This window comes from Triturus cristatus, chromosome 7 (genome assembly GCF_964204655.1).
Source record: "Triturus cristatus chromosome 7, aTriCri1.1, whole genome shotgun sequence".
In the NCBI taxonomy this organism is placed as follows: domain Eukaryota; kingdom Metazoa; phylum Chordata; class Amphibia; order Caudata; family Salamandridae; genus Triturus; species Triturus cristatus.
Window position 1 is genome coordinate 1,782,404,923 of NC_140590.1, and position 23,228 is coordinate 1,782,428,150.

General features: G+C 47.6%; 1 protein-coding gene across 1 annotated transcript in view; it reads right to left on the reverse strand.

Moving 5' to 3' along the window:
• LOC146813101 (putative DBH-like monooxygenase protein 2) overlaps window positions 1–23,228 on the reverse strand; it is a 138,608-nt gene that overhangs the window by 79,684 nt on the left and 35,696 nt on the right. The window contains exon 3 of the mRNA XM_085620075.1: window positions 5,784–5,945. Within this exon, the coding sequence (XP_085476201.1) occupies window positions 5,784–5,945 (162 nt within the window). The remainder of the gene's footprint in view (window positions 1–5,783; window positions 5,946–23,228) is intronic.

Here is a 23,228-nt window from a genome sequence, read left to right on the forward strand (position 1 = left end):
GTAACTCTTGAGAAAAGTGTATCCCATGCTTTCTTTGCATTCCCTGCCTATGTTCGCCCTCGTAGTATGTCCTGAATGCAGCAAATATGGCTGTTTTTATGTTATTTCTAGTGTGACTAGATCTTTTGCTTATTCAGTGAGGAGGTGCCTTACCAGTCCCTCATGTAAAGTTTTGCTGTCATGTTATGACCCAGAACCATGCCCTGGCATATGGTGTGTATGTCAGATTCATGCGCAGTGCATGTGCAATACATGCGTTGCTGTATGACTGAGTGACCCTAATTGTTGAATCCAATGGGATTCATTTTTAAAGTGAAAGTGAACTGTTAGACCTGGCACCTTGGCATGAGTTTCCCTTCCACTTTTTGCTGATGTGCCTCATGTGTTTTGTTGGTGTTAGCTGCTCAGGGCACTGTGCCACTGCTAATCAGTGCCACGGTGCAAGTGCTCCCTTTGAAAAGTGTATACATTGATTGGTGTCCATGTTTGGCTTATTTGGTTTACTATCAGCCCCTAGTAAAGTGCACCAGGAGTGCCAGGGCTTGTAAATACAAATGCTGCTGGTGGGCTTGCAGCACTTGTTGTGCCACCCACAGAAGCGGCTTAGTAAAATGTGTCTAGGGTCTGCCATTGCAGACCCTGCGTGCGGTCTGGTACTGTCATGCTGACTGCGCAAGTGCACCTACTTGCCAGTCCCTAAACCTTCCCTTAACTGCATATTAGTCACCCCTATGGTAGGCCCCAGGGCAGGGTGCATTGTAGGCATAAGGTAGGACATGCCCTGATGTGTGCGGCATGCCCCAATAGTGAATTACCACCATTTTCGTTTTTCACTATTGAAGGCTACCTGCTCGATAGGCCAGAATGGGCTGCTGGAATTATTACACTCTATAATCCCAGCGGACTCAGAGCATGGTAGAAAGTTTAGTATGCCTGAACTCAGAATAATAAAATACCTCTTTTAGTAAAGTTTATTTTAATATCCTGTGTTTGTAAATACTACTTTTAGAAAGTTAGTATTTACTTGCTTGGCCATTTCAGTTCGCCTCGGTGTGTGCTGCCTAGTTTGAGCGAGGGGCAGGGCTGGGGAATTCCAGGAGACAGGCTGGCTGCCAGGTGGTGGGTAGAGAGATTACACCAGGATGGGTGGGAGGAGTACACCTTTACTCTGAATAGACCTGTGCTCTGCCACCACAATGCTGGCTCCGCCCCCTGTGGAGCAGCTGATGTCTACCCTGTGCACTGAAAAGAAAGAGCATAGTCACCACAACAAAGTGCTCCAAAACCGGACTGAGCAAGACACAGGCCCCCTGGCGACAAACAAAAGAAACTGTGTATAAAAGGAGCCCTGCTCCTAAGAAATCAGATCCTGTTTACGCCAAGAACCTCTGCCCGAAGAGAAGGACCTAGGAAAGCTGCATGGAGGAGTACTGTCTAAGCCTGGGAGACTGGCCTGTGGTGGGTGCCTTGCTGCAGGAAGGAGAGGAAAAGACCGAGACTGCAATCAACTAGTGCTTTGTGAACAATCTCCAAGGGCTTGCTGGTGAACTTGCCCCCTGAACTGCGCCCCAGGAACAGTGGGCGCTACCCCTCCCTGGAAGAAAGGATGGTGCTGCTGGTGATTTGCGAACACTGACCCCCATCTCGCCGAGCAACGCGACCTCTGCCCGACTGTGCTGCTATGAGCACCGTGACGGCCTGCCCCGCCTGGCCTGAGCAAAGTGAACTGCTGCCCCCTCGAGCCGGAGCTCGCAACGCAAAGAGACTGTTGAATTCCAAGCCCCGAGCCTCTGTGGCCCCGAGCCATAGAGATCACCATGAGGATCAGCACCACGCAAGTTCGCCACGTCTGGACGAAGCAGACAGCGCTGCGCCGCTGAAATCACCCCCGAGCCGCCCCTCCTTCCACTTGAGTGTGCCGTGGAGTCCTGAGGCGCCCCACGAAGCATCGCCGTCCTCTGACCAAGCAGGACGGTAACGCGACGCTGGACGCCCTTCTGAAGACGGCCAAGGCCGCCGCAAACTCCCCGGGAAAGAATGTACTGTGCTCTCCAAGCGCCCCTGTACGACGCGTACTCTCCTTGGTACGGTCTGTACTGCGCTACCGTCCCGGTACGCTGCTCACGCGGGAAGCGTGAGGCTTAGCGAGGCTCGTCCCAAGCCCGGACGGCGCGTACTTGCGACTGTACGGCCTGTACGGGTTAAATATCCATCCGCTGGCCCACGTGGGAAGCGTGAGGCGAAGGAATCGTACGTGTGGTGTACGACACGTACAGACGCCGGTACGAAGCGTACAAACAGCGCTACAGTGCACACGGACCCCAAAGAAGAGAAATTACATCTCAAATTGCCTTTTAAGAATTGTGGCCTTATGGAACATAGAGTACAAGTAGCTGGAACCCTCTGTAGAAGTGAAACACTATTTTGAAGCCTGCTTGAAGAGTACCTATAAAGAGCTTTATTTTTATAAAATAGTCTTACGTCTGTGTGGTGGGTTGGTGGTTATTGTGGGGCACCCTAACTGCTTAACCTCATGCCCTCTGGAATCTAGCCTGACTGCCTGCGCCACTTTACCTAGAGGGTGAGCAGGGGTTATTTTTCACGAGTAATCATTTGCCCTGACTTTGAGGAAAGGGTCCCTGCTTGTCGCAAGTGCATACCTACGCCAACCAGAGACCCCGGATTCTAACATATACCATATACTTTCCTGTGGCTGGAGAACAACAATCTAGACACTGAAGTGGGGAGAATGGAGAAAGGGCTACCTTAGGAAATTCCATGAAGGCTTGTGTTCGCACGGGGGTGCCAATTACTTCTTCCTGACTACTGCTATTTGGTTGATGAGAATGTTAAGGGTTGGTTACATTTTCAACTTTAATAGTTAAGGAATCTTCCAGGCCAGAGATGTCCTTCTGTCTCTGAATACTGCTGCAGACAAATTGACAAAAGCCAAGTGCAGAAACACTACTTGATTGTGCTCAAGTTGTGGGAAGTCTAGATTGGAGATCGCCTCAGGTCTGCCTGCTGCGAGAAGCATCACATTAACAAAGGCTGTGTCTAGTGAGCAGTCTGCAAAGAAAAGTTGGAAAAAAATCTTTTAGCTAGTGCACAAGTTTGAGATAGTGGATTGCCACCCCCTGTCCAGAATATTATATATAAAAGTGGGACACAAACCACTATACTGTGTTGTAGTTCCACATTCAGTACTCACTGTGTGACTAGTGCTGGTATTGGCCTGTCATCCAGAGTCTCAGAAGATCGGGGACAAACCCTGAAGTCTGTCCTTTCTACTGGAAGACCAGAGGGCCCTCCTACTGCCTAGAAGCCAGCAGCTTGCTGAGAAAGGGAAGGAGTCTTCCTGGCCCTGAAAAAAGCCTGTCAAAGAGGAGAAGCTGGGTGCGTTCGGGTGGACAAGAGACAGCAAAACCAGGAGCAACTTATACATCAGTGGATCTCCCTATCTCTCTCAGTAGATCCCTTTGAGAAATGCACCGGCCTATGTTGGGCTGTAACTGTTGAGCTGCATGATTTCTGCATTGGCCCATGTGAGTCTGATACGGACATGTTGCATGATTTTTGCACCCGCCTTTGCTGTGATGCAACTAGGGTGCTGCATTAATCCTGCACCTGCACATGGTGGGGTGCAACTCCTGTGCTGCCCTTAATGGGCTACTATTGTTCTGCAGGAATTCCTCATCAGACCCTGATGGGCTACACCTGCAGTGCCGCCGTTTGTCAACGTTGTTCCATATACAAGCTGCAACAGCTGAAATCTCTGGAGGCTGGCCAGGAGGCACCCGTCTGCTCACACAAGACGAACCACCATGATGCAGGCTGCGCCCCACTTCCACTGTGGCTGACAGTACATGAACACTGTGGGTCTCCACATGATATAAAGACAAACCTGCAACACTGTGCAGAAAAGTACAAGAACTTCAGACTTTTTGTACCCGCTCCAACAATACTTTGTTCATTCCATGGGACAACACGCCCAACCTTATATGCCAGCATAGTGGACATCAGCCACTGGTATACACCATATCTACTGCCAAACTGCTTTTCAGTATCTCCATCTTCAGAAATCAGCCCTCAGTTTTAGTTACGCCACAGGGTCACTCATAGTTGGTGCTCCTCGTGCAACAACCAGTCAGCCATTTCCCGTCTTTGTCTATATCTGTTCCTGTAACATGACTGCCATGTAGGGAACTATTTATTCTTTTCGTAGGAAAGTCAAAAACAAAGGGTAGAAAAACAAGCAGAAAAGGCAAAATGGAGGGTAGAAAAATGAGCAGGTTAGGCAAAAACAAAGCAAGAGATCAGAGGAAGCACAAACAGAGGGCAGCAGGTAGACCGGCAGAAGAGGGTAGCAGACTGCAGGCAAGCTGGACAGAAGAACTGTTGTAGGGGGAGCTGGCACGAGGGCCTGCTCAATGGGATCGCAATGCAGCCTCCATTATCTAAATCAGGGGGGCACTGGGTGGCGGGATGAGGGAAATGGAGAAAGGAGGGAAACTGTGCGAAGAGGAAAAGGAGACAAGTTCTGCTGCTTTCCTTGCACATTGGAGCTGTATTACTTCTGTGGTGGTTTCCTTTTTAATCTTCCAGCTTCCTATCCTAAGTGACAGTGGTGGCCTTACTGCAGGGCTGGGAGAATGAGCAGCCAGTCTGGGAGCATTCCACTTGCTCATGACTCCCGAGGGACAAGTTTAAGTACACCACTTATGTCAGTGTTTGGCCCTGCCTCGCCAAACTTTTGGTTCATCTGCTCTTGTTTCACAAGTCCGTGATCTATGCTATGAATGGTGTACATGGGCAGTTAAAAATGCTGAATGCCTCACACGCTCAGGGTGAAAACTCCGCGTGTTGTGTCTACTTTTGGGGCCTCATTTACAAGCCCCCTGCTCCGCCACTGTCACTTTTTTGACGCAGAAGAGCCACAACGAAGAGCCATACTGCTCCTTATCTACAAACAGAACATTGGGTCCAAAGCGTCAATCTGTTGAGCCCCGTGCATGGTAGGCATTCCCATGCAAAAAGCCATGTAGAAGTGGCAGTGAAATTTACATTTCACTGCGTCACTCAATGACTCGACTGTCAAAATCCTTATGCCTGCTCAGACCAGCCACAAGGATTGATGCAAAGCTTTTACAATGGTGCTCGCCTATGTGTTCTGGCGCTTGAGGGAGTTGCCTCAGTTTTATGACCAACTCCAGCAATGCGTCACTTTTGCACCAAAGGATGCCTCAAAATGTGACATCTGTTAATCCGTGTACCATGGAGCCCTGTATTATGAATACAGTGCATCCATGAAGTCGCAAGAGCATTTGACACAGGCGCAAGGAAACTGGTGCATTAATGCCAATACCTCATTTTCTTGTAAGTGAGGCCCCAGGAGTTAAATTTCTCAGTACAACAAATATTGCAGAGCTGGAACTTTAGTAGTTTGAAAAGAGCAATCCTGATGACTCCCTTCAAAGCACAGAGATCCCTGCAGGCTGGTGGGGATGTTAGATAGGTCCTCCAAATGTGTGACTGAAGCCACATCCTCCTTAACTTTGGTAGTCCACCAGACGGTTGAGGCACCCTGAGGCAATCACGATATATTGACACCTATAGATCTCAACCTATTGCGGTCTTTTACACAAAGCACAAAGTCAGGAGAGTGTCTTCAGAAATCTTTAACCACCAGTGTCCAAGGAGCACAGCCCAAGTCATTCCTCTGTCAAACATAAGTGGCTCGGTGCGGATATGAATACTTGTCAATGAACTTCAAATTCACTTACATTGGTCATTTTTAGGTCGTAGGTGAAAGACGGATCTGGAAGTTGTCTTGGGATTGGGGTTTCTGACAGTAACTGGAGGGATGTTGTGAATCTTTGCGTTCGTCCATGATACGAGATGGTGTCGGAAGTCCCATAGGCAGCAATGATGCGCTGGGTGTTTGCCTGCAAAGGGGGAAGAGAGGCAGAGTTACAATTCTCAAACTTTTTCATGGTTTACTTATGGTATTTCATGTGGATACTAACTTCTCTTTAAATGTGAAGCCACATACATCAAGAGTGCTACCATACCCTGAGGAAGTTGTTCCTAGCTATGCAATTATTGTAATATACTGTTTGTTCGTACTGCAGAAAAGTGCAAGTTCTCCCACTAATTTGGATTATATTATAGGCCCTCACATAGCAAATATTTTAAAGAAAGGTAAGTCGTGAGCATGTGCTTGCAGCTTGTCTTTGGATTGTCATTTGAATGACAGTTTCTATAAAAAATAAAAAAAATCAGGAAGGAAATAAATACAAGAATATATATATATATATATATATATATATATATATATATATATATATATACACACCTTACGGTGTTGAAACAAGTCACGGAGGATTTATGATGCACTAACTCCACTTTTCCTCAACTTGGAGCATTGGTTGGTTTTTGTGTGACCCGAGCGGGCATAGGAATTGCGACATCCTGTTATACTGACATGCAGGTCTTTCTCCGCCGGTTATCGTGCCACCCCTCTATGGGCTAAGATTTCCAGAAGGCTCTCTTTTCACGATATATCCATCTATATATAGTACTTTAATTTGACATTTTAACAAAGCTATTGACAATGGCGCTTATTAGAAAAAAAACAGGCAGAAGAATGATCACAAGTTTGGTTCTAGTAATTCTTGGAGCTGGAAGGTCTCAATATTGAACAAGTGTCAGTTTCCAATCGAAGGTATAGTAGCAGGGGTAGAGGAACATCTAATGGTGGTTACTAGCGAATGCAGAGAACGCCCTCCAGTCAGTGGGTAAATTCAGGAATTTACCCATAATAATCTCATGCAATGGTGGGGGGGCAGAGTTTCAAAATACAGAGTGACATTCTGTCTGGTAAGGAGTCTACAATTCCTAGGATTTGAACTCCAAGCAGGAGAGACTGCAATGCATTTGAAATCCAGCATACATGTACATGTGAGAAGGAGGACATGGGCTGTGCAGTTTTGAAACCTTTGGAACTTCCCATTTTATTCGTCTGGTATGCATTCCTAGACCTCATTATAGCAGTCAATCCCAGATAAAACTAACTGCAACTACAGCAGTGATGTTTTGCACACCACTGTACTTTACTCATCCCCACACCTAATCGATAAAGGCATGTGGTTCATGCAAAGCATCCTTAGTAGGATCCAAATTTAGTTACAGGCTGGGTTCAGGACTTTCTTCCCAATAGCAATTCGGTAAGGAATATAAAAATGATTTGCAACAGGAATCAGTTAATGAACAACCTGAAAAGGTACTGGCTCACAAGTTGGGGCATGATGTAAGAAATTTCCATTTGTAAAAAGTGGTTGTAAATTGTGCCCAGTTTGTGAATGGAAACTCATTATGCAAACCTACCCCTTGTACTAATATATTAGTAACAAAATTCTATTGTAATAGCAGAACCTGACCTGCTTTCCCAATATTCATGAGGTGGATCACAAATTACAACTTACTGGAATCGGGTGTTATCACAACAATGGTGACTAGCTGGGGCTTGCAAACCACCATGTCTGTGACTACATTATAAATTAATTAATTTTTTTATGCAGGCAGTTTTCCTTGAATCAGCCATTTTATTTTCCATGAATGGACACGTATATCATATGTAGTAACATTGCAAGAAAACTTGGCATCTATTGCTTCCAATGTGCCGCTAGCCTTTTAAGGGTGTGATGCCTTTACTGCCTTGGGCCCGGTTCCACCAAAATGACACAATAGCGACTGCCCTTCTGTGGGTTTGATTTTCACACAGGATCAGTTTGATTTTCACACAGGATCAGTCTTAGCACTCTAATGCTACCTTATATAAAGGGGGTCTGGCAGGTTGTATGACAGGCACTCATGACTAAACCACGCATGCCTCTACTACACAGCCCTAACCATGAATCCGTCTGAACCACGCTTTGCTTTTCCGACGTGTATGTGTGGTTAGGGCACATGTGTGGTTCAGACGAGCATAGTTACGCTTGTGGGGGGGGGGGGGGGGGGGGGGGGGGGGGGGTGGGACAGCACGCATGGCTCAGCCCCCATTGAAAAGGCTGTTGCTCGGTCTGACCATCCCAGACTGAATATTACTATCTAGCATCTCAGATACAGCATCTGCCACTGTGGAGACAAGGGTACTAACTGGGAGTGTTATGGTGGGATTCTAACCTTTAGATGATCGGGAATGGCTGATTTAGTGTTGAAATGGGTGGATCAAGGAATGCCCTACCTTGTGTTATTTTTGTCTCAGGTCTGGGATAAATATATTAAACATGTGGTAGGGAAAGTCCCTTTCTATCGAATATGGAAATATGTGACTGCTTGTACTTTGATGTTGAAACGGGCGGCAGAGACCTTGGGGTGGATTAATGGGCGGTGAAAAGAGCTAGGTGATCCCTATAAAAAAAAAAAAGGAGGTATTACTACATTTGAGGAGGATAGACAGACATTCTTAGGAGACCCAGGTCTGTTTGACATTTGCTAAAAATGACAACCACGGCTCAGCACTGTTGAGGTGGGTTTCCAGGACATCTCATGGAATTGGCCGCAATGCAGGTGATGGTAGAACTTCTATTTAGGGTAGATGGGGCACTACTAAATACAAGGTCTGAATGTTGGGACTTTTGTAGTTTTTGCCCAGTGGGAGAGTGAGTGGGGTTGTCCCATTTAAATAACCTCAGTTGGATAGAGTTTTATAGATTAACCACAGACACTTTCTCCTGGTTCAAACGAACATGCTGCCTTAAGCCCATTTCATCCCACAAATTATCTGTCGCAATTGAATGAATGTCCTCATTGTCTCCAAATCAGGACAGACTTCCTATTTATGATATGGGCATGCCCAGTAGTCAGCAAATATTAGGCGTAAGTGGTGGCAGCTCTGTTCCTGATTCCTTACTGTGGGCTATCCCCAACATAAAAGGGTAAAATGTATTCTAAGTTTGTATCCATTGATATTAGAGCTTGCCTAACAAAAGTTCATTATTCATTGGATAAAGCCAAAAGGCCCTTCCTTCCCATTTCTGCATAAAGAATTTCAGAGTTGTTTGTAATCCACATGTCATCCAGATGCTGGGGACAGACAAAAAGTTGCATGGGGATCTGGAGGAAAGGCAATAGACAGATACTCCCTTGGAGAGGAGGAGATTCAAGAATGTCACACTCCTCTCAAACATCATAAACTTAAGGTACTTCACTCCTATGTACTTGTGTTCAGGATTGGGATCTTGCCTGGGTACTGGCAAAGGTCTTTCTACGATATTGTACAATGTGTTCTTTGACATGCGATAAAAATATATATATTTTTTTAAAACCATGACATCCATCCCACCATGTCCCTGAGGTTGTATATATCAACCTTGAGACCACGTGAATCAAGAGCAGTGGCAAGTACTGCAACAGAGCATTGTAAATTGTTATTTCTCAGTGCGATCCATGACAATGAATTACTAATCACGGTTAGAATGGTCATATGAATAAAAAAAATAAATTGTACTGTGAAATATTGGTGGAAGCTATATTGAACTCTGCACAACCTGTCAGTTGGGGTGGCTTCCTCATACATTTTTCAGCCAAGAACATGAAGCATGCTAAAACTTATAAGTACTTAGTAGGTAAAGTAAAACCTCGTCTCCCAGCTTGAGTGATTGATTTTCTGCTCGAGTGGCAGCTTTCTCAGCGCAAATAGTCGCTACCTGCTGCGCCCATCCACATTGAGAAAATCTTACCGGGTGATCTAGCACAAAAACCGTGCTAGGAAACCCAAATTCGCACTCGCCAATTTACGGTTGAAGAGCTGCCCATATGAAAAAACTTGGTTGGCGGAATATTGCCAAAACTCCATGTTAAATCTAGTTTAATGGGGTGACCCAGTGTCCCTCAGAACCTGGATGTACAAAAAAGTTGAAAATGTTGGTTCTGTTGGGTACAGAATTGATTCTAAGTTTACTTAATAACAATACTCAGACCTTTCTGTAATAACCAATGAAAAGCGAAGAAAAGGCAAACCCCCATGAATCAAATAAACAAAAACACACCAAAATTAAATCAATCAAGGTCTGTATTTAAGGATAGATCCATATTACATTTTATGGTGTTGAAATGAATAACTGGTTGTCAAAGTTAATGAACATACAATTTGTTCCAACGGCGCAAGTGATATGGTGAAAAAAGGTGCAAAAAGTGTTGAATGTGAACAAGATACACAGTGCTGTACGAAATACTGAAACTGGTAATTTAAAAGACATCCATCCCTTGGTACATAAAGCTTGGTGCTGCTTGGGGTTTTAAATTTCCGTTTCACGAGGGGCGGAGAAAGTAGGGTCAGGATTATCAATCAAGGAATTTGTATCGCGCACTACTCACCCGGAAGGGTCTCAAGGCGCTTGGGGGAGGGGGTCTGCTACTGCTCGAACAGCCAGGTCTTGAGCTGTTTCCTGAAGGCGAGGTGGCCCTGGGTCAGCCGCAGGTGGGCGGGCAAGGAGTTCCATGTCTTAGCCGCCAGGTAGGAGAAGGATCTTCCTCCGGCGGTGGCTCTCTGGATGCGAGGGACGACGGCGAGGGCGAGGTTCGCGGATCGTAGCTGTCGGGTGGGCGTGTAGAAGGTCAGGCGGTCGTTGAGGTACCTTGGGCCCAGGTCGTGGAGGGATTTGTGTGCGTGGGTGAGGAGTCTGAACATGATCCTCTTGTTGACAGGGAGCCAGTGCAGGTCTCAGGTGGCTCGAGATGTGGCTGCGTCCCGGATGAGACGGGCGGAGGCGTTCTGGATACACTGAAGTCTTTTCTGAAGCTTGGCTGTTGTACCGGCGTAGAGGGTGTTTCCGTAGTCTAGTCTGCTGGTGACGAGGGCCTGGGTGACAGTCTTCCTGGTCTCGGTCGGGATCCATCTGAAGATCGCGGAGCATGCGGAGGTTGTGGAAGCAAGATGAGGAGACGGCGTTGACTTGTCTGGTCATCGATAGGGAGGAGTCCAGGATGACGCCCAAGTTGCGTGCGTGGTCCGTTGGCTTGGGTGCGGTGCCCAGGGCCGGGGGCCACCAGGAGTCGTCCCATGCGGAGGGCGACGGTCCCAGGATGAGGACTTCTGTCTTGTCCGTGTTCAACTTCAGGCGGCTGATGGTCATCCATTCGCCGACATCTTTCATCCCTTCGTGTAGGTCGGCTTTGGCGGTGTCGGGACTCTGGTGAGGGAGAGAATCAGCTGGGTGTCATCGGCGTAGGAAATGATGTTGAGGTTGTGTTGGCGTGCGATGGCAGCGAGGGGTTTCATGTAGATGTTGGAGAGTGGAGCTGAGCGATGATCCTTGCGGGACGCCGCAGATGACTTCGGTGGCCTCAGAGCCGAACGGAGGGAGGCGTACTCTGTGTTCTGCCGGAGAGGTATGAGATGATCCATTCCAGAGCAATCCCCTGGATGCCGGTGTCGTTGAGGCGTTGGACTAGGGTGCGGTGGCAGACAGTGTCAAATGCTGCGGAGAGGTCAAGGAGGATGAGTGCCGCTGTTTCACCTTTGTCGAGCAGGGCTCGGATGTAGTCGGTGGCTGCGATGAGGGCGGTCTCGGTGCTGTGGTTGGCTCTGAATCCGGATTGCGATGGGTCGAGGGATCCGTTCGTCTCGAGGAAGGCGGCCAGCTGCTTGTTGACGACCTTCGATGACTTTGGCAGGGAATGGAAGGAGCGAGATAGGGCGGAAGTTCTTGAGGTCAGTCGGGTCCGCAGTTGGTTTCTTCAGTAGTGCGCTGAGCTCTGCGTGCTTCCAGCTCTCCGGGAAGGTGGCTGTGTCGAAGGAGGCGTTGATGATGTCTCGTAGGTGGGGTGCGATGGTAGAGGCGGCCTTGTTGAAGACATGGTGGGGGCATGGGTCGGTCGGAGATCCGGAGTGGATGGTGTTCATCATGCGTGTCGTGTCTTCGAGGGTCACTTTGGTCCATGTCTGGAGGATAGCGGCGGGGTGCGTAGGTTCGGTCGATGGGTGCGGGGGTGGAGCGCCGAAACTGTTGTGGATGTCGGCGATCTTGCGGTGGAAGTACGAGGCGAGGGAGTCGCAGAGGTCCTGCGAGGGAGTGATGTCGTTGTTGCCGGTGCTGGGGTTGGAGAACTCCTTGACGATGTTGAAGAGCTCCTTGCTGTCATGGGCGTTCTTGTCCAGTCGTTCCTTCAAAGATTTCTTCTTGGTGGTGCGGATGAGCTGGTGATGTCTGCGGGTGGCGAGTTTGAGGGCGGTCATGTTGTCGGTGGTCTTGTCGAGGAGCCAGGCCTTCGAGGGTGCGGCAGGCCTTCTTGGAGTCCTTGAGTTCGTCGGTGAACCAGGGGGCCTTCTTGCTTCTGGGCCTGGTGAGCGGGTTCTTCAGTGGGCGAGGTCGTTGGCACAGGAGGTCAGCCATTGCGTGAGGTCGAGGGCTGCTGTGTTAGGGTCCGTTGTCCTGACCGGTGGGTTCTGGCTGAGGGAGGTGGTGAGCTGGTCGACTGATCTTGCTCCAGTTTCTGTAGGGAACCTGCTTCGGGTGGTGCTGGACCGTGTTCTTCTTGAAGCTGAAGTGGACGCAGCTGTGGTCAGTCCAGTGGAGTCCGGTGCAGTGGCTGAAGGTGATGTGCTTGCTGGATGAGAAGAGGGGGTCGAGCGTGTGGCCGGCGTAGTGGGTGGGGGTGTTGACCAGTTGCTGGAGTCCGAGGTTGGCGAGGTTGTCCAGCAGGGTGGTCGTGTTGCGGTCGTTGTTGTTCTCCAGGTGGAAGTTGAGGTCTCCGAGGAGGATGTAGTCAGTGGAGGGGAGGGCGTGAGGGCTGATGAAGTCTGTGACGTCTTCGCAGAACTGTGCGCGTGGTCCCGGGGGTCTGTAGATGAGGGTGCCTCTGAGGGTAGTCTTGGGGTCGGTGTGGATCTGGAAGTGCAGGTATTCGGCGGTGTTGAATGCGTCGGTGGAGTCAGTCGAGATGCGAATGGTGCTTTTGTGAGCGATGGCGATGCCCCCTCCGGTCTGGTTGTTGCGATCCCTCCTGATCTTGTAGCCGTCCGGGATGGCTATGGCGATGTCGGGGGCTGAGGAGTCGTTCATCCACGTTTCCGTGAGGAAGGCGACGTCTGGAGATGCGGTGTCGAGGAGGTTCCAGAGTTCCACGGCGTGTCTGTGGATGGAGCGGGTGTTGATCAGGATGCACTTGAGGTGGTTGCTGTTGTCCGCCTTGGTGCCTGTTTGGAGGCAGGAGAAGTTGCAGGATTGGCAGACGAAGGGTCCATGGGTGCGTCGCGGGGACGCTTGGTAGCATCCAAGGGCTCGGGAGGTTTTGAGTGCGATGAGCGTAGCGAAGTCGTAGGTCCTGCGGGGGGGCTGGCGGGCGCGGGGGCCAGGGGGTCTGGCGCTGGGCGCGGTCGGGTGCAGACGGGCGCAACTTCGGCGCACCTTCGGCGCGCGTCCGCTGCGGTCGCGGAGGGGGTGACATAAATAAGGAGCCGGGAGGGAGGGTCAGCGGGAGGCGGGAGCGGGGTGGCCAATGGGCAGGGAGGGGGGGCGGGCCGGAGGTGGAGGCGGGAGTGGGAGGAGGCGCCTGGGGCGGCGGCGGGAAAAACGGCGGGAAGCGGCAGAGCAGGCAGGAAGTCACCCGGTGCCCAGCGGAGGTCAGCAGGTAGGAGGAGTGAAGGCAGCGGCGTGAGGAGCGGTCAGGAGGCAGCAGGCGTTACCTGGGAGGCGGGAGGCGGGAGGCGGTATCCGGAGGCAGGCAGCGGCGGGAAAAAGATGCGGCGGGAAGAAGATGCGGATTATCATGAGCAAGTCGACGTTTCGACCCAATGGGGTGCTTGATTTACTAATAGGCACTGCAGGTCTTCCTCAGGACAAGGTGAAACAAGGGACAGCCATAACTTAAGCAAGGTCTTCAGGGAATGTTCTACCACGGGTTGGACTCACAATGACTGTGGTAAGGTCCTAGATGGTGATGAATCGCATCAATAGGGCAGCGTCTTTCTGTAACTCTCTGGCGCGGCTCGGAAAATGAAAGACCAAGAACTGCATTTTAGTCGCATAGCATGTAGTGGGCAACGCTCCAAGAACTCAAACCAACTGTTATAAATGGAATTTCTGGTTGGCTATGGCTTGCGCCAAAGCCAGGCAGAAACCACTCTAGTCAGGGCTGGGGAGTTACACACTAAAGACAACCCCTGCTCACCCCCTTGGTAGCTTGGCACGAGCAGTCAGGCTTATCCCGGAGGCAATGTGTAAAGCGTTTGCGCGCGCACCCAGCAACAACACCCAAGGCCCACCACAAAAGAAACTCCACACAAGGTATTATATAAAAATAGCCTTTGTATTATACCAAAACACATTAGATAATAAATACACACTTTACAATGTGCCAACAGGCACGGGCAGAATTTACAGGGGGATTATCTACATGGGACAGGGCCTCATGGACCACTGTTAGGAATAAGTATTTTTAGAACTAGCACTTAGAATATCACATAGAATATCATAGAATGTAAATCGCTGTAGCACACAACCAGTAACTACTGGGAAATGTTAAGTACCACCTACGCAACCCTAACCACCTTAGGAGAATATTGTGCAGGGAACCAGGACCTCACTAGCACCACCTGTACTAGGAGAAAAACAACCACCTAAGTATTACAATACCTGTAGGGGTATAAGCACATTACACATGATGCATCACAACACATTCAGAGGTGTAGGGAAGGAAAGCACCAGATGCATAACATATATTCCGCATAAAAACACATTCAGAGGTGCAGGAAAACACAATTGCGCCAAACTCACATAAGTCACCAGGTACCCTAGGGGAGGGCACAACACAGGGAAACTGTCCCCAGGCCAACTTGGCCTCTCAGGGTCTCAAACGCCCTTTGTCCAGCAGAGTCAGGGCAAGGCTGCGCAGGCCAAAGCGTAAAGGCCGCAACCTAAACTTTGCAGCTGCCCACTAAGTGCTGGGCAGCTGGAGAAATGCTGGGGCACCACTGTGCCTTCTCAAAACAATATACAGCACTCACGTGGAGCTCTCTGGGCTCTTACAGAAATGAGGGGGCCAGACGTTGGAGCCTCGTGGGCTCAAAGTCACCAACGAAATGCCCTCGCGTTGGAGCCCTCACTGGCCCGTCAACACTCAGCCTCAGTCACGTTGGAGCACACTATCGCTCTAAAACCAACAATGCGGAGGACGTTGGAGCCCTCTAGGCTCTTTAACAATCTGCCCCCGTAATGTTGGAGCCCTCTCGGGGCTCTCGGAGCAATCTGGGGCACTGGTGGAGCGGTCCAATGTCCGGTGCGGGACTGCTCAGTCAACTTGGGCACCCAGGGCCCTCAGGACCACTATTACACCATCGTGGGGCAGGCTCGCATGGGGAGGTTGTTACCGGCCAGTGTATCCCGCCCAAGCCCACTCACTAGCTCGGGCGGCGCTTCTCCTGTGGAGCCTCCGAGGCTCCAGGCACGCAGGACTCGTCGGGGTCAGAACGGCCGGCAACAGAGCTCCCGCTCCTCGGGGGCTCTTACCCGGCGGCCTTCCTTCGTTCACCGGAGCACGGGGTGGGCTCCCGTCAGCTTCCGGCTTCGCCTGCTCTCACCCGGGCAGACGCGGTGATCCTCGGGGCAGTTTCTTCACGTTGCCGAGCAACCGCGACGACTTGGCCAATCCCAGCACGGGGGTGGTGACGTCAACAAACTCTCGGGTTGGCGGCGGTGAATTTGATACGGCAATGAGGGGTGGGCTCCCTCAATTAAACCAAGGCAATAAGCGGGGTGGGCACCCGCGACAGCACCAGTATGCGGGGTGGGCTCCTGCTATAAAAATAATTAAAGAAGCGGGGTAGGCACCCGCGAGGATCACAAAAAGAACGGCAAGGTCCCTGGCGGGGTGGGTACCCGCTAGGGATATCAATTCCCTACTAAAACGTGGTAGGCTCCCGCTTGAACAGCCAAGAAAGGGGGGGGCCCAGACAGTCTCTATTTGCTGCCAACACCCCCTGATGCGCCCTCCTAGAGAAAAGGCAGAGCCCAGCAAGTCCTTGGGCTGGGGGGGGACCCAAGCAAAGCACAGCCAGGCAGGCCAGCATGCAGGGACCCTCAGGAAGCAGCGGCTGGGTACCGCGGCGGTTCCGCCTGGCAGGGTGTCCCCCTAAAGTTAGGAACAAGTGAGAACATTTTGTTTGGGGTCACAGCCCCATTTGATACACAGGTTTACCTTTGTCTCAAGGTGCAGGGAAGGGGCGAACCAGTTACAACTGGTTCCTGAGCACTTTGTTTTGCTCAGCCCCTCTCCCTATTCAGAGAACAGGACAGGGTCAACAGTCGCACCACAGGGGGCGGAGCCAGCATTGTGTGGGGAAAGCCCAGCCCTATTTAGGTCCTAGGTGTACTCCTCCCACCTATCTGGCTGCTGATCTCCCCATTCACCACTGGGTGACTCCTCCTGACTCTGGGGATTCCCTAGCTCGTCACATGACCTCAGCCAGCCAATCACGCGACAGGCAGTCACTGCACATTTATGCCAGCGTCTAGAAGTGGAACTTCCATACTAGCTACAGTAACGCCACACACATCATCGTGCAGCATTTAATCACACGAGTCCGCACATACCAAACTCGCACCTGCAAACTCCCCACGCATCAGGAACTACCAGGGACACATACATTTCCCCATGCATTCCTATGGGAGGGCAGGCCAACCTCACTACACGCACGCACTTTACCCTGGGACACAGTGGTAAAGTGCGCAGAAGCCAAAAATCACAAACATTGGGTCATAATTAAAAGCAAAAAGTTTCAGGGGTGAACCTGCCAGAAGGGCCAAGTCCAACACCAACAGAGTAGAATTTTCACCCACCCCTACTGATTTGCCTCAACACGTCACACTCATGATGTGGAGGAAGCTGACAGATTCCACTTTTCTTGTACATTGACAAACACTATCAATCCTATTTAGGGTAGACTTTAGTCCAGTTTATGGAGCAGAATCCTTTTAGATCAATACATAAACCATGAGAAATAAGCTTGTTCAAGAATTACAAGAATGGGGCTCATTTTGGACAAACGTTTTTTGAAAAACTAAGCTGCACTCCTGAATGGGAGCAAGTTGTTTTATTCAAAACTTATTTTCATATTTTCTTAATTGCACACAGTCCAAATTTAGCTACTATCATTATTTGCCCCAATGACCATTTATGCAAGCATGACTGGAGCAACCCTTGTTTATTCAGTAACCTATTAAGCAGAGAAAAAATAAACAGGACAAAAGAGTATTTGCCCTTTAAATTCCCAGGCAAATTTGGATGATGTAGTTGGTGCTGTAGTAGTGGTTACCAAAGGTTACCACTATGAAACATCAGAAACGCGAGATGTTGGAGCACACAAGAGAATATACAAATATAAGTTCATCAGAAGTATGGAGCACACAAAGGGTCGGATTCGTTGACTTAAAGGGGTAAATGCTGCCCAATTAATTGTAGCCCCTATGAGTGTAGAGTGTCTTGTCTATTAGGATGTCTGTACTGGTTTCTAGTGAACTATCAGTATTGTTTCCTAGAGAGTGTGAATAACTATAGAGTTTTATGCACAAAAAAATTTGGCAGCATATATTATCCCTATATGAATCAACCCCTTCTTTCGTACTATCAAAACTACTGATCTTTAGGAGCCTTGACAAAATCCATGAGACAAAACACGCATCAGCTTCTTTCTGCATGGCTGTTTTATGTACCTGAGCTACTAGACTATGAAACTACGAAGGACCACTGGCCATCGCTGACTTTCATGTCAAGGTCACTTATAATTGTATATTCTTGTGTGCTCACCAATATCTTGTATTTCTAAATCTTACGGTTGTTGCAGAAAAGTCCTGGTCCTTTAGCATAAAACACCATTGTATGTTAAATGCATTGGAGCCAGATCCATGCCAGATATTCGGGGTTAATATCAACATTTACATTCTTGAAATATAAATTAATCTTAGGTGGATATCTGGAGAATCAGAAATAAACCAGATCCCCTCAAGCTTTGGTTGGACAGTCCTAGTCTAAATGAATGGTGCTGAAAACCTCTTTGGGAGAGAACCAAATAAACAAAGTGAAACACAGATCCTTCAAATGAAACCAAGGTGGATTATCACGTCCATCAACAAAGCATTCCTAACTATCTCACATTAAAATTCAGTCAGCAAGTCATTTCAATATCATTAGTTTTCATATTTAAAACCATCATTAGCATCCTACGAACAGTTACATTTTCACTGCTCCATTTTTATTCTGAGAAAAAATTAAATTGTGTATTCCTCTGGTGCCTGCTATTTAGAGGCGGAATACTTCAACTTCCTTTCCTTAATTGTCCTTCAGGGATAAAAAACGAAACTCTGAACAATTGGCCATGTGTGTTCTTAACTGTGGCTTGTTTTTAGCAACCAATGGTCCAGGCCATCAAATACATGGTTTATGAAGGTTCTCTTATTCACAGTTAGTAGGCTCATAAAAAGGCAGTAAGAAAAGGCTGACTGCACTTGTGAAAGTTATCTTTTTGCCCTTTTCACCCTCATCTTTATACGGATACTGGTGGCAAATGGCTCAGACAGTGGTCTGGGCTCTGCTAAACCAGCCCAGGTCATGTGCTCTGAATAAAAAGGTACATGGTAATTAGAATACTTGCATTTGGCCAGCGCAGGCCCTATAAGTCCCTAATATATAATGGGGCAAGGGGGATTTAAACTACCTCGAAGTCCCTAGTATATAATAAGGCAGTGGAGTTTAGAGGCTCAGTAGATTTCCTGCACTGGGGTGTGCATAGCTGGGTGCCTACTGTCCTTTTTAAAGGCAGCCTTGCTTTGCAGACTATCTTTCAAAATAAATTACATGCAAATTCGACCTTGGTGGTACAGTTCCAAAGTGGTAATCCACCTTATGTTTACATAGTGGTCAGCCCCAAGGTCTTCCCTGGGTACCCCAGGTGTAGGGTGCCTTATAAAATATGGTTTATAAGCACTGGTGAAGGAAAAACCGCCACATTTGTTTCCCCTCCCATTGTAGATAATTAGCTTCATAGGCGAACATTCGAATATGTTAATATCTTATATGTCTTGCTAGGAAGGAGCTAAACACTAATGTGAGGACTTGAAAGATTGGCAATGATAAATCCAACACCTTACCTCTGTTGAATTTACCATAACTAATACAGAAAATAAGATAGTACTTTCTCTCCTGTAAGCCAAATCCCAGCCTTCTCGTGGTCTCGGATTGGTCAGCATTACCAGGCTTATTCAAGCTGCTTTGATGAGGTGATAAGTGGCCTCAGAAAGCTGATGCAATCTGATGAAGGGAGCTCTGCAGCTGCAGAGGATTGTTCATCAAAAGGGGCTGGTTAAATTAATCTGGACTTCAAAGAGAGCAAGACAGGAAGGAATGCCAGGCCTACCGACCTTCACATTGTCGAACCCTAAGCCAGATAGAAAGGCCAGGAAAGGAAATTTCAGAAGGGCAGAGGTACGCCTAATGGAAAGGAGATGGAAATGGGTTGTTTAGCCAGGTCTTAGTCTCTTGGAGAGCATTCCTCCCTCTTGAATTTTAGAAGTGAAGTCCGATGTGGGACAAGAAATTGCCACACTTGAGTACGTGGTCATGTTCTTGGGTGGCACACTGCACCCCACTGAACAGGGGTGCCCCCTGCTTGTTGCCAGAGACCATGGAATAAATGTGTGAGAGCTGAAGAGCAACTCCATTCTTAATGCGACATTGCTGCATGAAACTACAAGAAGGATTGCCCTGTTGGAACCCTGGCCTGCTCCCTTAAGGACTGCTACTGATTGCACACTGAGAACTACAGCCCTGAACACTTTGCCTTGCCGAACAAAGACTTAAGGAGTGGACTTCCTGAAAGTAACAGGTTAAAAGCGCTTCCCTGCACCATATCCTCCAAGAAGTCTCCAGCCTGGAGTGAGTCAAGTTGACCTTTCAGGATTTGGCCAGGTGCATTGTGGGTACTGTAGTACAAACTTTCAAGGACCATCTCAGAGCTTCTAGACCCTTGAATTTGTGTTGGATACTTTTAACCTTCAGGAGGAACTTCAGGAAGATCTAAAAGTTTGAAGGAACTTTTGGATAAAAGCTCCATCAGTGGACAGGCACAATATCAATCCGGCTATCAACCGTGACCCAGCCTGGATTTCATGTACGTCCCGGTTACACTCTTGACATTGCTTTCTTCTGAATACAACGAGAATATATACCCTACACTTGAGAAGGGCTTGATCTGAAGCACTCCTGAGCCAAGGTGTCGCTTGATTCAAAATTTATGCAATTTGCAATTTCCAAAAAGTAGGTTGTTTATTCACCTGGTAATCAATTCATATAATATTCAAGTTGATATGCTTTCTCAACTTCTTCATTCAAACAAAAACAATTCAATACATCTTTGAAGTGTAAGCATTAATATATTTGCATCACAAAAGATTTAAACATGTCCCAGATGCATTTTGGGTTTTATCCCTTTGTCAGGGGGAATTCTCTGAAAAGAAAGAAAATAATATGTACACGGAGCCAAGAGTTGGAGGAATGCGCGTAGAGTCAATGGAAAAAATAGAACAGACCCTATAGAAATCGTGCGAAACTCAAAGCAGTGCAAACTCGATATATATGGTGACTCAATTCTGAAAATACCAAAAAACAAAAATATAGTCCCGGGAAAAATAAGGAACAAATCTGCGCTGATGGTAAGAAAGTTCGAAAATAATTAGTCGAAGTTCCAAAGAGTGTGCAAAGTAGTGCGAGATGGGATCAAAAGGTGATAAGTGATAAAGATAATGTGCTGGGAAAGACATGGGTACAGGAAAAGAACTTACTACTGAGTTAGTGTGCGGTAATAACAGTGCCAGTCTACAGACAATAACAGTGAGGTGACTGGGTAAGCAGCTTGTACTTAATGCTATCATCATACCTGTGAAACTGGGGAAACTCCGATATGCCGTTGGTGAGTTCGCTACAGTGAACGCCGTGGTGGAAATGATACCAAAGGGGATGATGGACGGAGTGCTTGAGCAAATCAAACACTCACCCCCAGTCAACTGATCTGGGTTTATCCATCATCATTCTTTAGCTCACTCCACCACCCCAGTTCAGACATGTCCATATGCAAATCAGTCTGACCCTGTGCCTCATGGGAACCGTCCAGCGCGAACTGCCAAGCCATGTCTTTCCTGGACCGGAAACAAGCATCCTGGGACCGGTTTCGGGTTCATAACCCTCAGCCAGCCTATCTTGAATCCAGTGGCAAAGTGAGCAAGGGATCCACGTGGTGGAAATGAGGCCTGAATGTTACCCGGATGTTAAATATGCTATACCCGTAAGTGCATCGCGTAAATAGTGAAAGCCAAAGACAGACTACTTGTGTAACCATGGTAACGGAGCGATTAAGAGTGCGGGTTAACTACGGTAAAAATAAAGTGTAGGAAAAGAAAAAGTAACTGTACAAATGGTGTACTCAGGAAGAAAAGCAAATTAAATAATGGGCAAGAGAGATAAACTAAGAGCAATAGTAAACATCCCCCCCCCCAAATTTATTTGTACTACTGTCTGATCTTATAAACAGCAACTCAATTCCAGTCTTTCATTTCACCCTTTCAGGTGAAGTGAATTTAATCTGTGTATCTAATGAAGTTCACGGTGGAGCAAGAACTTATAGTCTCTTCCTTCACTTTCTGTAATCTTTTCAAGTAACAAAATGTAGTTGACTGACATTGTGGTTCATTTCGGCAAAATGGTTAGCCACTACTGATTTGAGATTTTTAGTTCGTATGTTACCTGTGCGCCGTCAAGCGGGTTTTGATTTTGTGTTCTGTTTTGCCCATGTATACTAAGCCACATGGGCATTTTAGCAAATATACTACATTGGTAGTGTTATGTGGCGTTGACTTTTATTTTGATGGGGTCCCTTGAGTGGGATGTGTCAAAATATTTCCTTTAATTATGCTGTTGCAATTTCCACAATTATGGCATGGGACTGTCCACTCATGTTTGTTCAATTGACAAAGTTCTCATTTAATAGCTGTTTGAGATTTTTATTTTGTTGATAAGCAAAAATAGGCGAGGATTGAAATATGTTCTTAATCTCCTTCTGTCTGAAGTATTGGTCAATATTTACAGATTAAGTGTTTGATTTTGGTGCTTATGGTTGAATATTTAAACACAAATACAGGTCGTTCCTCTGAAGTATTAGTGGTGGATTTTGGTATCAATAATTATTTTCTGGCCTTAAAACTCGCTGTTTTCTGCTGCTTGTACAATGGACAACGGGTATGCTCTATTTGTGAATTTCACTTTTATTCTCGCTGTTCTCCTGGTATAATAAGTCAGATATGCGTTTTGCTCTAAGTAGTTGAGAATATGGAAGATGTTTTTTTAAACTCATTTGATGAAAGCTGTACAAGAATAAGTTGGAGAAATTTCCTCCCTGTCAAACATGCGATGAGAAAAGTTCCAATGGCGGCTAGCATGTAAGTAGAAGAGGTTTTACAACAGATGTTAAATGACAGAATAATGGGGCTAATGGAAGCAACAGAATGTTGTCTCCAGTGGTGAAAACCAAGAAGGCGGATGGAACATTACGTGTGTCGATTTATGCAATCAGACATTTTTCCCCTACTCAATATAAATGAGATAAACCTGATGTCAGGGGAGAAGTATTTTTCAAACCTTGATTTGAGAAACGCTCATCAGGTTAGGCTTCAACCCAATTGCAGGCATTATATGTCATTCATAACTTCTGATGGCACATTGCAATTTAGTAGACTCATTAGGAAGCTGGCTCTGTATATATTATAGCAAAATTAGGTATAGTGTGCATATAATCCAGTGGAACCCCAAAAGTAGAAAGAGGTCAAAGTAGATCACACCTTACTCTTTTTGTGGTAGTGTGGGCAAGAAGTAAGGCTTAATCAGAGGGTACCCAGTTTACCCACAGAGGTTACCCACAGCTTGAGTAACCCCACAATGACCAAAGGGTCAGGGGGCCTAACTTGCTATTTGGCAAGGGGCTAGTCAACCATACCAAGGACAGTGCTGCCATGAAGGCTAACACCCAGCAGAAGCTACTGACAGCTGTCAATGCACAGAACCACACCTTTACTCTTCACTGGTAGGTGAAGTGGCTACCTTACAGGCTTCTTTGGGTTCTGGCGGCCTATCTGCTGTTTTAGGGTAGGGGGCACTACACTTCGTAGTGAACACCCTTCTTC